This window comes from Candoia aspera, chromosome 4 (genome assembly GCF_035149785.1).
Source record: "Candoia aspera isolate rCanAsp1 chromosome 4, rCanAsp1.hap2, whole genome shotgun sequence".
NCBI classification, from domain to species: Eukaryota; Metazoa; Chordata; class Lepidosauria; order Squamata; family Boidae; genus Candoia; species Candoia aspera.
Genome location: NC_086156.1, coordinates 111781827 through 111798386, shown reverse-complemented (window position 1 = coordinate 111798386; position 16560 = coordinate 111781827). Strand labels below are relative to the sequence as shown.

Sequence of the window (16560 nt, the reverse complement as noted above, 5' to 3'; positions counted from 1 at the left end):
TAACGGACCTCCTCAAAACCAAAGGGGTGGGGGACACCCGACGCGCCAAGAACCCAGGCACAGTGCTGAATTGGACTCCCGCGTGCCAGACCGCATTCAACAAGCTGAAAGCGCTGTTCACTACGGAGCCAATCCTCGCGCACCCGGACCCAGAACGGCCGTTCGTGGTCCAAGCCGACGCCTCAGACTTCTCCCTGGGAGCCATCCTGCTACAGAAAGACCCCACGGGACTCCTGAAACCATGCGCCTACCTGTCAAGGAAGTTCTCCGAGACAGAGAGGCGATGGCACGTCTGGGAGAAAGAAGCCTTCGCGGTGAAATCGGCACTAGAGACATGGCGACACCTACTCGAGGGAGCCACCCAACCATTCGAGGTCTGGACTGACCACCGGAACCTCGAGGCCCTACGAACGCCTAGACGCCTTAGCCCAAAACAGGTCCGATGGGCCCAATTCTTCAGCCGCTTTAATTTCCAGCTGAAGTTCATGCCGGGCAAAAAGAACTTCCTGGCCGACGCCCTCTCCCGACTGCCCCAAGACGAAGAGCCCGCCCCAGACACCATTGGGACGGTCCTATCCGCCTCGCAACTGGGGATGGCCGTGACCACCCGAAGCGGCGCACGGAGGCAGCTCGACTCTACGGCGCAGCCGACGGCGGGACAACCGGCGACTGAAAGAAGCCAACCGCAACTACCAGGGGGAATGCGCACGGACCTCGCCGCCGCCCTCAAAACCGACCCCTGGTTCCTGGCAAACCCCGACAAGGTAACGATGGCACAAGACCTGGCATGGGGGGAAGGCAGAATCTACGTCCCGGACTCGCAACGCCAGGCGATCTTGCATAGGTCACACGACGCCAAGCAAGCGGGACACTTTGGGTTCCTCAAGACCCTACACCTAACACGGCGTCAATTCTGGTGGCCCGCGCTCAGGCGAGACGTAAAAACCTACGTGGCGTCCTGCCCAACGTGTGCTAGGGCCAAACGGGCACCAGGCAAACCCGCGGGGCTATTGCAACGGGTGGCAGAACCCTCCCGCCCATGGGAGGAAATCTCTATGGATTTTATAGTGGACCTCCCACCCAGCCAGAAGAAAACGGCCATTTGGGTGGTGAAGGACTACTTCTCAAAGCAGGCCCACTTCATCCCCTGCACGTCGGTCCCATCCTCACAACAGCTAGCCAAACTCTTCCTCATCCACGTGTACAGGCTACACGGATGTCCTGCACGTGTGGTGACCGACAGGGGCACACAGTTCACCTCCAAATTCTGGCGGGCCTTCCTGAAGCTGACGGGGACCCAACAGGCCCTATCTACGGCTTGGCACCCTCAGACGGACGGAGCCACAGAGGTTCTTAATGCCACCTTAGAGCAATTCATACGATCATATACTAACTACCACCAAGACGACTGGGCTGAACTGCTCCCGTTCGCCGAAGTCGCATACAACAACGCCGTCCACACGAGCACGGGGAAAACTCCGTTCGAAGTAGTCTCGGGGCGCGACTTCGTCCCCATACCGGAGCTACCTCAACCCCCGGAACCCCAGGTGGACGCTAGCGACTGGGGACGGAAGATCGCGGAAGCATGGTCAGTAATCACGGCGGCGCTGAAGGATGCAGAGGCAGCCTACAAAGAGCAGGCCGACAAGCACCGGCGCCAACAACTGACGTTCCAGGCGGGGGATATGGCCTATCTATCCACCAAGTTCCTAAAGTCAACCCAACCCTCGAAAAAACTGGGGCCTAAGTACATCGGGCCGTTCCGAGTCACGCAAATAGTGAACCCGGTAGCAATACGCTTGGACCTGCCACACAACCTCCGGAGACTCCACCCGGTGTTCCACACCAGCCTCCTGAAACCGGCAACCACCTCCCGATGGCACCCAAGCACGCCACAGCCCGCACCGGTGATGATCGACGGGCAACACCACTTCGAGATAAGGGACATTCTCGACTCCCGCAAGCAACGAGGAACTCTACACTATCTGGTCAGGTGGAAACACTTCCCCCACCCGGAATGGGTGGCGGCGCACAACGTTAACGCGCCTGACCTGACCAGAGCATTTCACCGGGCATACCCCGACAAACCGCAACCAAGGTCAGCAAAACCAACCCCCCCCCCGCATGCGCCCCCCGCCTCCCGTGCCCCAAGGGAAAGGGCCCCCCCAAGCCCGCGACTTGTGTGGACCTCCCCCCCCCGGGACTCACTCCCCCCGCCCCGGGCCCACGGGGTGGTGACAAACCTTCGCCAGCACCCTCCCCCCACCCCCCGGCCACGGGGGAGTGGCAAGCAAGTCAACAGGGCAACCTGGGGGCAACGCCCAGGAGACACAACAAAGGCGACGCACTTTAAATAAGAAAAAAGAAGGGCCCTACCTAGAGCTGAGAAGCCACGCCTCTCTCCTCGCCGAACTGAGCCAAACAAACAGGGTGTGGCTGGAGCATGCGCACGCCAGGTCAGGACCCGAGCATGCGCACCATGGACACACCCTGGGAAGGCACGTGGTAGAGGGAGGAGCAAAGGGAGGGGCGACAACTACTCCGGCGGGAACTTTGGAAAAAAAAAAAATGTGGCGTTTTGACAGCTCCACGGGGAAAACCCAGAAAACCGGGGGGGAACACTATTCGAAAAGGGGGCAGTATGTCATGAGTGCTGTTGAGCTAAAGTCATCAGCGCAATGGCACACATGACAATGGCAAGGAAATAGGTGAAGGGGTACAAGATAAGTAGCCATCAACCCACAACGACTAACGGCCAACAAACAATAGCTAAACGGATCACGGAGCACACCCAAGCCATCAGCGGCAATACAACGGGGATCGCCCAGCTGAAAGCAATCAGCAGAGGAATGGGAAACCTGATGATGGGCGATCCCGGAAACCCTCACCCACCGGCAGGGCAACGTATTGGACAAAGGGGGGTGACGTGACCGTGAGCGAGGGGGCGCTGACCGGCGCGGGGTATTTAAACCCCGCACCGGCGCGCTCCTGTCACTCTCAGCTTTTTTCTACCGACGCTGTACCTGCCCTGCAAATAAACCAGAGCCTGATCCGCGAACCAGTGTCTGAGTGTTATTCAGAGGTAGGCAGCACATGAGAGAGGGCTTCTGGGAACGGAAGTACATAATTTGCAACATTGCGCTCTCCTGCCCCTGCCCAGATGAGGGAGAGACCTGCAGGAGTCAGGGACTGAGCACATCTTGAGTTACAAGGAAAGAGGAATGAGCAACAGGTAGGAAATGATTTACCTGAGGATTGTTGGTGTCATTGAGAGAACTGAAGGGGATTGAACTGCTTCATATATCGAGGAAGAATTTAGGATAATGAAACCATATTTCTTCCTCTAAGTAAATTTTAACTTTTTAAAGAAATATCCAGTTTATTCTCCTGCCCTGAGATTTCCTTTGTCTCCCCTACCAAAGTGCTAAGCCAGTTTCTCACTGTTTATTCCATGATCAGCTCTGTGCTTCCACTTGCTGTGATGGAGATTTCTCAGTTCTAGTACACAAATTCAACCTTCTGGGGCTGAGCTGACTTGCAGAGACGCTCTGACCAATGGCAGGTTTTTCCCTGGCTTCAGATTCACTTCCTGTCACTGTGTAGCTTTTACAATAATAGACTGCCGTGTCTTCTGGCTTCAAGTTGTCCATTTGCAAATAGAATTGGCTTTTGGAGTTGTCCCTGGAGGTGGTGAAGCGTCCCTTCGCTTTGTCTGAGTAGTTAATATCATTTGAATTGGGGCTTATGTATGACAACCATTCCAGGCCTTTTCCGGGAGCCTGTCTGACCCACCTCATGTAACAGCACCCAAAGTCGAAGCCGGAGGCTTGGCAGGAGAGACGGAGGGACTCTCCAGGCCTTCTCACGTCCCCTCCGGACTCCACTAACTGGACCTCTGACTGGACACCTACAAAGAAAGGTGTTTGGGTGAAATCTCCTGTATACAAGCAGAACACATGGAAAGAACCTGAATAGGGCGGAAACGATTACCGCTGAGGACTGCTAGGAAGGACACCAAGTTCAGCCACAGGATCATTTCTCCTGCCTCTAAGGAATGGAGGGAAATTGACAAGAAAGGATTCAGGAAAGTTCACAAACTTTCTGTTGGTGGGTGTAGCCTGAAAGTGGAAACCATGGGGCTCCTTTATAGAGGAAATTTTGACCCGATTTACATATCATTTCGGATAAAAGAGCTCCTCAGGGCATTGATGTCACAGATTTCCTTGCACACACCTTGCCCCAGTGATTTTCACATAATTTTCCAGTGCTAAGAAAAGTGAAGGCAGCGTTGTTGTTGTTTTTGCTGTGAATACAAAGGCAAGTTTATTTCAGAGTAATTAAAACAAAGACATGCAAAATTTCACCACTTTTCAAAAGCAATTGACGGTAACAGAACAAGTTTGCACTAAGGATTTTTGAAAGAGACACATTAGAGATAGAAGATGCAAAGAAGAGGACATCTGTCTGCAGGAAAATATTTCATTTTTTTCCTTTTAACCATGCCCTTTGGAAGAAACCCAAAAGAACTGAATGCTGTCCCAGCCATGAGGCACAATTTGTAGCTCAGATCTTAATCCAAGAAATCAAAGAGAAAGAAGAAACAGATCGAGCCTGTGGGGTGTTCTTTGCTTAGTAGATTGGCTTTGAACTTGGCAGTGGTGTGGATTCAATATATTGCTTGTTTGTGTTGGTATTTGTGTGGTGTTTTTATCATTTCCTAGTTGCGCAGAGTGGCTTCGGCAAGGACATGATGGGGAGCCATACAAATTGAAATAAGAATAAGAATAACAGCAATAGTAGTACTAATGCCAATTTTAATAAAATGCCTGCAAATACACTCTCTCTGTGGACTGGGAAATACTAACAAATATCTTCATATTCCCCAAAGGGATCCGTTGCTCTCTATCTAGCAGAGTGCATCTGTTGTTGACTCAGACATGGCTTCACAGTGAGGAATGGAGCCTCCTGGGATGTGAAATGTTCTTGAGACCTTTTCAGTGAACGATTATAGGAAATAACAGAAAAAGGAACGAGGCCTCCCAAATGAGGCCACCTCCAATGACACTTGTTTTATCTCCCTACCCCACCCCACCTCACGCACAGGCAATGGGATTCCGTGTGGCAACGCTGCCCCCTGGTGTGAGAAGTGAGGAGGGGAGGCTTCTAGTAATTCTCCAAGGAGGCTCTTTGGGCAGAGATTTCCTCAATATGTCTATGGGCATTTGGATTACTTATGAGGATTATTCCAAATTTCATTTCCTGCCCTCTGCCATGATACTAAATCACTACATCCCATTCCAGTATTTTTTTCCTTTTTTTAAAATAAGAATGTTATTAGATTTAGCACAAAGATAAAAACTACAAAACAGCAAAAAAACTACAAAAAGAAAAAAGAAAAAGGAAAACACTAAAAGAATTTGGAAACACAAAAAGAAAAAAAAAATTAAAGACTACATAAAGAGGTGACTTCCAAGTTTTAACAGCAAGAATAAACAACCATTTTCCATAATCAATCCCTTAGGTAAAGGTAACGGTTTCCCTTGATATTAAGTCCAGTCGTGTCTGACTCTAGGGGGCAGTGCTCATCTCCGTTTCAAAGCCGAAGAGCCGGCGTTTGTCTGTAGACACTTCCGTGGTCATGTGGCTGGCATGACTAAATGGAACGCCGTTACCTGCCTGCCGAAGCAGTACCTATTAATCTACTCACACTGGCATGTTTTCGAACTGCTAGGTTGGCAAGAGCTGGGACTAGCAACGGGAGCTCTCCCCGTCACGTGGATTCGAACGGCCGACCTTCCTATCGGCAAGCTCAGCAGCTCAGCAGTTTAACCCTTACTCTGTATTAAACCCAAATCACGTTATTTCTATAAATCATTCTATTAGCCCATTATAAAAACCACTAAATGCATTTGCTCCTTCTCCTTATATTACAAGAAAAGAAGGAATACAAACCTCCTAATCAACTTCCCCCACGAAGATAACATTTATTTAATTATTTCCTTCCTACTAATTCTAAAATTCTCTGTCTGCTATACTAGAGATCAAACTAAAAGGTATATAAATTGTCTCCCATTACAGTTGATAATACAATTATAATAATCTTAATCATATTATGCCTAAAACCAAGCAGTTCTTATACCTTATTAAACCTAATCCAAATCATTAAAGAGAAGGAAATTCAAACAAGCCCTAAAAGCTATCCAGATAAACACTTATTCAAATAACACTTATTTACTTATTTAGCATTTACATATCCCCACAATAAACCCAGAGCTTTTATCATAAAGAAATCAGACAGCCCCATTCCAATATTTTTCCTGAAGCCAGATTACCTTATAAACAGGGAAGGTGAGACTGGAATCTTTGGGCCATATTACTAATTCTTTTGTTTCCTTCCAGCAAACTCTGTGATTGGGTACCTGGAACAAAAGAGTCTTAATGTTCTCACCAGCTGGCTGACTTCCTCTTCTCAATTAAAAAAATAAAAGAAATCCCTCAGTTATGGACTGAATATGAAACAAATTGGAGCAAAAGTATTGCATTTGTCTTTCCTCTCAATCCACCCCCTACATGCCAAAGGAGTTGGCTGGAAAATGGTTACAAAATCAGAAATGTTAATTTATAAATATAAATTGGGTCTTGATGTAGTAAATTAGATTGGAAATTACAGATTCAAAGAGCATCATTTCCATTTGGGGACATTAACTCTTTGGTTCTACTCAGGCAGGATAGGTGGGGGGATATTGGGAGGCAAAGGAATCTGGAGGGAAAGGGATGCACTTCCAGATTCAGCACAAATGCAATACAGTAAAAGACATGTCCAGAGTTAACTGTGAAATTTACACTGTCTGAAGTTTTCAGAAAAAAGGGGGGAAATGGTGGATTGAAATCCAAAAGAAGGGAGGGGGAGTGCTCCCTCCACATCTGGGCAACCCTCCGTGGAGCTCACTGCAATGTGTCACTCTACTTTATGAATGCTGCTGCCCAGAAAGGGAATAGTATTGCAGATGAGGTCTGATCACAGCCGAGTAGCATGGAATCCTTGCTGCCTGTGATCTGGGCTCCTGAGTTGTGGGATCCACCCAGAGATAGCACGGCTCTCTTCCAGAACTCCTGCTCTATGTCTCTCTCATGGTTAATGAAGCATCCCAGGTCCCTTTCACAAGTATGGTTGCCAAGGCAGATCTGCTCCATCTTATTTTGTGTCTTGAATTTTCCAACCCAGATGCTGAACTTACATCTTTTCCCCTGTGAAATGCCATGCTATTCCTTTCAGTCCATAGTTCAAGTCGGTAAAGATCTCCCTTTTTAAAATTTTATCACCTTCCTAGATTATTACCCACCCATCCTACCTTTGGGTTAACAACAAACTTGATAAGTGATCTCTCCGCTCCCACTTCCAAGTGATTGAGAAAAGAATTGAACAGCAGTGCCATTCTACTAAAAAAATTTCCTCCAAGATCAAATGGAACCCTCCACTTAATGACACTTAATGAGATATCTTTGCATGTGGTCTTTGTATGTCCATCAATCCCGGCTCAGACAGACGTCTGTTTCTCAGAAAGACATAGAGAGGGAGACCCTCTGACGCTTCATATATTTAAGGGAGAAGAATGTTGTGCAAATTGCTTCAGGGGCTTGGAGTTTCAAAAGACACCTCCTAAATCAAATCCCAGGCTCAAAATTCTTCCAAAGGGGAGGAGAGGTTGGAAGGGGGTCCTGAGCTCCAGAAGGAGGTCCTCAGAGAACGGTGGGGATGGACCCAAGCTGCTCCTGCATTAGCTCGCAAGAACTAGGGCTGTGAATGTCATTCTTTGGGGGAGGAGGGGAGACAGTTTCCCCAAAACTCCTAGAATATGACTCTGCAGAATTGACTTGAGAATCCCTAATCCACATTCCCATGCTATTAAAAGTATAATGACATGACCTCTTTTACGCTACATTTTCCTTCTGTTTTTATACCTTACTTTCTGGCTTCTGCCCCCTTCCTCGGCGTCACACCACACCCTTGGGTTCTTAGAGCATCCTTACTTTATTACCTGGCTACATCTGTATTGTTAGCAGAGGAATATGATTTTAAACAGATTTAACTTTTCAGATGCATGCATGCTGGTGTGTGAGTGTCTCTGTGTGTGTTTGTGTGGAGAGAGAGAGAGAGAAATATCTACACAGACTTAGACACACTCACACAAAGAGGGAGAGGGGCAGATCTGGGTCTCAACAAAGAATAAATAAGGGTTGAACCACAAAACCAGTAGAAGATTTAAGAATTCTAATTAACAAATACAATTTTGTATTTCTAGAGTTTTTTGACAGCATAATTTGTGGGCACCTTGCCTTTGCCATGTCTCAGAAGCTTTTGTTTTGTTTTTCTTTTTAACTATTCAGATTATTTTCTTTGCTGAGATGTTCCAGTTTCCTCCCATAAAAACGGAAAACAGCTCCCACAATGCCCAGGCCAAGATCAGTTCTTTGTCCCTCTTGGCTCTCAGGTAGCTTTCTCAGGTCCCTCTCAAGACTCCTGGGAACATGCAACCTTCTGGGGCTGAGCTGACGTGCAGAGCGGCTCTGAGGAAGGGAAGGTTTTTGCCCGGCTTCAGACTCACTTCCTCTCAGTGTGTCCCTCACACAGTAATAGACTGCCGAGTCCTCTGGCTTCAGGCTGTTCATTTGCAAATAGAGTTGGCTTTTGGAGTTGTCCCTGGAGATGGTGAAGCGTCCCTTCACTTTGTCCGAGTAGGGAGTACCGGAACCAGAGGTTATGTAAGCCACCCATTCCAGTCCTTTTCCAGGGGCCTGCCTCACCCAGCTCATCCAAGAGCTGCTGAAGGTGAATCCAGAGGCTTGGCAGGAGAGACGGAGGGACTCCCCAGGCCTCCTCACGTCCCCTCCAGACTCCACCAACTGGCCCTCAGACTGGTCACCTACAAAGAAAAGTGTTTTTGTGAAATCTCCTGAATACAAGCAGAACACATGGAAAGAACCTGATTAGGGTGGAAACGATTACCTCTGAGGACTGCTAGGAAGGACACCAAGTTCAGCCACAGGATCATTTTTGTTCCCTTAAATGAATGGAGGAAATTGACAGGAAAGGTTTCAGGAAAGTGCACAAACTTTGTGTTGGTGGGTGTAGCCTGACAAGGGAAACCATGGGGCTCCTTTAATGAGGAAATTGTCTGTTGATTTGCATATCTCTTGGGATAAAAGAGCCCCTCCATTCATTGACCTATAGACTTCTTTGCACCCACATTTCACAAATGATTTTCAAGTGATGTTCCAGTCCGAAGAAAGGTCAAGACAGTCCTTTCTTTAATTGTGAGTAAATAGGCGGAAGGGCAGTTTTCCACTGGAGTAAGTGGAGTGAAATCTGACTGAAGCTCATCATTTCAAGACAGGGTTTTAAGGTGAGAGAAAGAAATAATGCACTGAAAATTCCTTAAATGGCTGTGCTAGAGACTGAACGTGAAAAGAAAGACACATCGGAGTCCAGGACATTTGCTCCACAGCTGTTCCCTTTGACCATGTCCTTCTGAAGAAACCCAAAACAACTGAATACAGACCAAGCCTTAAGGCACCATTATAAGCCACAGTTGAATTACAGATACGCATCCAAGTCTCAAAGCCGGAATCTTAGAAATCACATTGGAAGCCTGAGGGGTGTCCCTTATTAATTGGGGTTTTTAATTCAGCAGTTGCATGGATTTCATATATTAGTTACTTTTTTGTTTGCAATTTCATATGTTCTTTTTATCTGCCATTAGTTGCTCAGAGTTGAATCCCCAAGATGGACAACCATAAAAAATGAGATAAACATTAATGCTAGTAAAAATGCCCCCAAGACACTCACTCCCTGCACTGAGAAATACAAATACATCACTTTGCATTTTCCAAAGAATTCAGTTTGTTCTACAGTAGATATAAAAAGTCTACACACCCCTGTGAAAATGCAGGTTTTGAGATGTAAAAAAATCAGACCATGATAAATCACTTCAGAATTTTTTCCACCTTCAGCATAACATACAACATGTACAATTCAATTGAAAAACAAACTGAAATCTTTTAAGGGGAAAAAATAAAAATAAAGATAAAAAATGAGAATAACATGGTTCTTTCAATTTATATAGCCATCCATCTCAATTTTACCTGACTCTAGGCACCCTACAATAAAACAAATACAAAATACATAATATAAAACAAAACAAAAAAACCCATACCAGCTGGGCATCGTCTAATGTATCTTCCTTACAAAAAAAGATGGACGGTATCCCATGCCAGGGCCCCAGAGTCAAGAACAAAGCCAGGTTTTCAAGGCCTTATGGACGTCCACCAAGGACAGGCCAATCTAATCTCAGAGGGAATGATGTTCCACTGGGTGGATGCCACGTCATAAATGGCTCTCCTTCTGGGGCCCACCATTTCTCTCTGAGGGCAATCTAATCAAACAATATAAAAAAATCATGGTAATACAAGAAGGAATCATGCTGATGGGCTCATCACACATCCAGGTAAAATATAAATGAAAATAGATTCAATGAAAAAATCAATGACCCGTATGAAAGAACTTTGAGAAGGTCTGGCCACCTAGCCCTAGAGCTAGAGTTAGCCTGAACTTCGGAACAAGCATGCAAATCAGGAATTCTGATTCCTTAATCCCAATGTGTAATTCTAAAGAAATTTCAGAGAGCTGAGCTTTTTGGAGTTTGCCATTTCCTTCTTTCAGGATTTGTTTTATTTATTTATTCATTTTCTGACTTTATTTTCTGTCCTGAGATGTCTGTTAAACAAGTCCCACACTGCTTGTGATTGAGATCCACCCTGTCATCCACCTTCCTGTGATGCAGACTTCTCTTTTCCATTCTGATGGGCAAATCCAACCTTCTTTCCTCAACTTGGAGAGCTGTTCTGAGGAGCAGAAGGTATTTGCGTGGCTTCATGCTGACTTCTTTGCGCTGTGTGTCTCGCACAGTAATAGACTGCTGTGTCATTAGGTCTCAGGCTGTTCATCTGCAGATACAGCTGGTTCTTGGCATTGTCCCTGGAGATGGTGAAGCGTCCCTCGACTTTATCCAGATAGTGCATAGGAGTTGAGGAGGTGCCTATGTAGGCAACCCATTCCAGTCCTTTCCCTGGATATGTCTCAGCCAGTACATGCCAGAACTGCCGAAGGCAAAGCCAGAAGCTTGGCAGGAGAGACGGAGGGACTCTCCAGGCCTCCTCATGTCCCCTCCAGACTCCACCAACTGGCCCTCTGACTGGACACCTACAAAGAAAGGTGTTTTGGTGAAATCTCCTGTATACAAGAATTAAGATGGAAAGGACCTGAATATGATAGAAACAATTACCTCTGAGGACTGCTAGGAAGGACACCAAGTTCAGCCACAGGATCATTTTTGCTCCCTCTAATGATTGGAGAGGAATTGACAGGTGAGGATTTGGGAGACTGCAGGAACTTTGTCTTGGTGGGTGAAGCCTGAAAAGAGAAACCACAGGGCTCCTTTAAAGAGGAAATTTTGGCCCCATTTACATATTGCTCAGCATAAAAGAGCCCCTCGGGGCATTGAGGTATAGATGTCTTTCAACAGACCTTTCACATACAGAACATAGGAGAAAGGGCTGTTTAGACTGGAATAAGTAAATCACGTTCTGACAGAAACTCATTTCAAGAAAGAGACACAGAAGGCCTCTGAGAGAGGATCTCTGCAATTCCCAGTGTTGGAGTTTCTTGGCTGTGCCCAGCGGTGGGGAGGGAGTGTCAGGATTAAGGGAATTGAATATATATTAATATAGAAGGAATGGGAAATTAGCTTCATGTAGAAAAGAATTCAACTGAGGAGAGTTGGCGGTATTCAGAGAAACAAAAGGGAATGAACTGAAATATTCATCAAGGAAGAAATCTAGATAATGAATCCGTATATGTTCCTCTCATGAAATTCATTTTTTTAAAAAAAGTTTCCTAGTATATTCTCCTGCCCCAATATTTCATTTTTGTTCCTTTCATGGTTCCCTTTAATTTATACCCAATTTGATTGCATCAGGCTCAAAAGATCCCCCCAAAGCAGCAGACCCCAAGACAGCTTGAGTTCTCATGTTTCCCTATAATGGTTGGGGAGGTGTTTTCTTTTAAACAAAGAAAAAATCTATATCTACAATAGAAATGTGAAACTGCTCAAGACTGTTGCTCCTCATGGGAAGGCCACAACACAGCAATCTCCACCAGGTTTAGTCCTCTGGGAGACAAGGGAGTAGCCATCTTTTTGCTCACGTCACAGAGGGCACCCTTGAAAGGACACCCAGTGCCCCCTAGTGTAACATTGGTGATTTTTACAGGTGGTCTAAGGGTCCAGATGCTTCTGAAATAAAAGTTTGGAATTAATTATCAGAATCCTCCCCATAGGATAATGTTATTAATTTATTTATTTATTTGGTTATTTCTGTTTTTATTTATTTATCAAACTATCAGTTTAACATTATCAAGTGACTCTGGGCAGCATAGAACACAGTGTAAGAATAGTTAATAAATGCTAAACAATTATTTTATTTATTATTAAAAGCATTTAAATCTGTAGAAAACTAAAAAGGAGGAATATTAGGCGAAAATATATGAATAAGATTGGAGCCATAAAATGTCTTTGTTTTGAATTCTTCTTAAAAATGATAGGATGGGTCTTTGAAGGTTGGACACTAGAGGGAACTAGGAGGAACTCAACATTACAACGAAGGAATATGAAGTGTAGGTGTGTGGAAGCAAAAGAATGAACTTACCGATTCAACACAAATGCAGTACATTAAAAGAGACATCAGGAGATACCTGTGAAAATTACATTTCCAGAAATTTTCAGGAAAAAAAAATGACCAATTGAAATCCAAAAGAGAGGAGGGACTGTGCTCCCTCAACGTCTTGGCACCCCTCCTTGGAGCTTACTGCAATGTGTCTCTGTAGTAAAGGAGAACTTTGAAATGTGGAACAAGTGATTAATCCCAGCATGTCGCATGATGTGTTCTGCGTACAAGTTGAATAGGTAGGGTGAGAGTATACAGCCCTGCCGTACTCCTTTCCCAATCTTAAACCAGTCCGTTGTTCCGTGGTCTGTTCTTACGGTTGCTACTTCGTCGTTATACAGATTCCTCAGGAGGCATACAAGATGACTTGGTATCCCCATACCACTAAGAACTTGCCACAATTTGCCATGGTCCACACAGTCAAAGGCTTTAGAATAGTCAATAAAACAGAAAGAGATGTTTTTCTGAAACTCCCTGGCTTTTTCCATTATCCAGTGGATATTGGCAATTTTGTCCCGAGTTCCTCTGCCTTTTCTAAACCCAGCCTGTACATCTGGCAATTCTCGCTCCATGAACTGCTGAAGTCTACCTTGCAGGATCTTGAGCATTACCTTACTGGCATGTGAAATGAGTGCCACTGTTCGATAGTTTGAACATCCTTTAGTGTTTCCCTTTTTTGGTATGGGGATATAAGGTGATTTTTTCCAGTCTGATAGCCATTCTTGTGTTTTCCAAATTTGCTGGCATAGAGCATGCATTACCTTGACAGCATCATCTTGCAAGATTTTGAACAGTTCAGCTGGGATGCTGTTGTCTCCTGCTGCCTTGTTATTAGCAATGTCTAATGGCTGCCTATTCTGACAAACTCAGTCTCACAAGCAGGTGCTTAAGGATAACTGATTTATTGAAAGAATAGTGTGCAAATACAAAGAAAGCTGAGAATGAGCAAAAGCAAGCCAAATACAAACTAAAAACCCTCGCTTCAAACCCAGACCCGCCCTTGCTCCTACTTAGCAACTACCCCCTCCCAGGTGTTAGCAACCGTCACCCACATCGGCCTGAGAAAGTAACCTTGAACAGAGTCAATAACCCAAACATACATTCCACAGTCCAGTAGGGAGATTACAGCCCGGCACGACTGGAAATTTCCACTCAGCAAACACGGATCAGGAAAATGACATGCGAAACGTTACGATGTTTTCAGAACATTGAAACGAGGAACATGACACAATGCTTCTTAAGGCCCATTCAACCTCACTCTTCAGGATGTCTGGCTCTAGCTCCCTGACCACAGCGTCAAAGCTATCCCCGATATTGCTCTCTTTCCTATACAGGTCTTCTGTATATTCTTGCCATCTCTTCTTGATCTCTTCTTCTTCTGTTAGCTCCTTGCCATCTTTGTTTTTGATCATACCCATTTTGGCCTGGAATTTACCTCCGATGTTTCTAATTTTCTGGAAGAGGTCTCTTGTCCTTCCTATTCTATTGTCTTCTTTCACTTCCAAGCATTTTCTTGTTTAAAAATGATTCCTTATCTCTTCTGCCTAACCTCTGGAAATTTGCATATAATTGGGCATATCTCCCCCTATCACTGTTGCCTTTTGCTTTCCTTCTTTCTTGGGCTACTTCTAATGTCTCAGCAGACAGCCATTTTGCCTTCTTGGTTTTCTCTTTCTTTGGGATGTATTTTGTTGCCGCCTCCTGAACATTGCTGCGAACTTCTTCCATAGTTCTTCCGGGACCCAAGTCCAGTCCCTTAAATCTGTTCTTCACCTCCACTGCATATTCCTTAGGAATATTAGTGAGCTCATATCTAGCTGATCTGTGGGTCTTCCCTAATCTCTTTAGTCTGATCCTAAATTGTGCAAGAAGAAGTTCGTGATCTGAACTACAGTCAGCTCCAGGTCCTGTTTTTACCGACTGTATAGATGTCCGCCACCTTTGGCTGCAAAGGATGTAGTCAATCTGATTTTGGTGTTGTCCATCTGGGGAAGTCCATGTATAAAGCCGTGTCTTAGGTTGTTGGAAGAAAGTGCTTGTTATGCAGAGTGAATTGTCTTTGCAAAATTCTACCTGCATTAACATACATACATACATTAACATACCTTCCTTCTCGTTTGGAGGACACACAGAAGAACTGGATGCTGGTACAATTTATAAGTCGGAGCAGAGTGAGAGTAATATTTTCCCTCCAGCAAACTTTCTGATTCAACACCTATAACAAAAGAGTCCTAAAGTTCTTACTAGAGGGCTGATATCTTCTTCTCAGGTAGCATATACACAAAAGAAATCCCTCTGCTACGGAAGTAGAGGAAACAAACTGGAACAAAAGGATTGCATTTATCTTTGTCCTTTCATTCCCCCTGCTATGCTCTATTGTAGATGGCTGGAAAATGGACACAGAAACACAACGGTTAATTTTACAATGAATTAGATCTTGGTGAAATACATTATATCCCCCAGTCAGATATACATTCGGTTTTCAAAAGCACTTTTTCCTATCTGGAGAAACTTATTCTTTTGTCCTAACAGGCAAGGCAGATTGGGAGATTATGGGAGGTCAAAGTGTGTGGGAACTTCCGGGGAAGAGATGGTGAACTGAGGACCAGAGTGGAGTGAATAGTGGGCGTGTAGACCAACTCTTCATAATTCCTCTCTGGATAAGGAGACGACTTGAGATCACCCACATGTCCTCCAGAGAGTGGCTCCTCATGAGGAGGCCACAACACAGCAGTCTCCACCAGGTTTAGCCCTCTGGGAGAGAAGGGAGTAGCCATCTTTTTGCTCAAGCCACAGACGGCACCTTTGAAAGGACACCCAGTGCCCCTGAGTGTAACATTGGTGATGCCCCTATCACCTCTCTTTTTTATTCTAGTCCTAGAAGTCCTGAATAGAGATATAAGAGGTGACGGTCAAATAAAAGGAGTAAAAATTAATATATATATATATAAATTAAAAACATTTGCAGCTGACCTAGTATTTGTATAACAAAATCCCCAAGATTCTATGGAACATTTGTTGAAGAAATTAAAGGAATTTGGAGAATGGCAGGATTTAAGGTAAATAAACAAAAAATGAAAACATTGAGTAAAAAGATTACTCAAAAACAAGAAACTGTAATAACTAAATCAGGTTTTACAATAGGAAAAAAAAGATTAGATAATTAAAAGTAATATTATGAACATTATTGATAATATATTATTTTGAAATAATTATTGGAAAATCTGGAAGGAAATAAAAATTGATATGGAAAAATGGGGAAAGTTAAAACAATCTTTGCTAGGAAAGATATCCATAATTAAAATAAATGTATTACCGAAGATGATATTTCTTTTCCAAACATTACCAACAATAATCAATGAAATAATATTTAAAATATGGCAAAAAGATATCTCAAATTTTATTTGGCAAGGAAAAAGACAACAAATTAAAATTAATTTTTTACAAGATGCTAAAGAAAGAGGAGGGTTGGGGTAACCAGATCTTAAATTGTACTTTGAAGCTTTTTGCTTTCTGGGGATAAGAGAATGGTTAATGTTAGAAAATCCAAACCTTCTACAGCGAGAGGGACATGAACTTAGATGTGGGTGGCTGCATCTATTTCGAATGAAAAAGTAAAAATGAACAAAGAATTGAGAAATCATACTATTAGAAAAGTATTATTGAGGGTTTGGGATAAATATAACAGTAGATTATTACCAAACATACCAATGTGGATATCGCCACAAGAAGCTTTTGCAAGGAGGGAAAGTTTAGGTGATAAGATAAAATGGTTAAGAT

General features: G+C 44.5%; 1 protein-coding gene across 1 annotated transcript in view; it reads right to left on the bottom strand.

Annotated features, from left to right (window-relative positions):
- The window catches only part of LOC134497122 (immunoglobulin gamma-1 heavy chain-like), a 33779-nt gene that overhangs the window by 3488 nt on the left and 13731 nt on the right, over positions 1 to 16560 (bottom strand). Inside the window, exon 3 of the mRNA XM_063302832.1 lies at positions 8607 to 8924. Coding sequence (XP_063158902.1) covers positions 8607 to 8924 — 318 coding nt within the window. The remainder of the gene's footprint in view (positions 1 to 8606; positions 8925 to 16560) is intronic.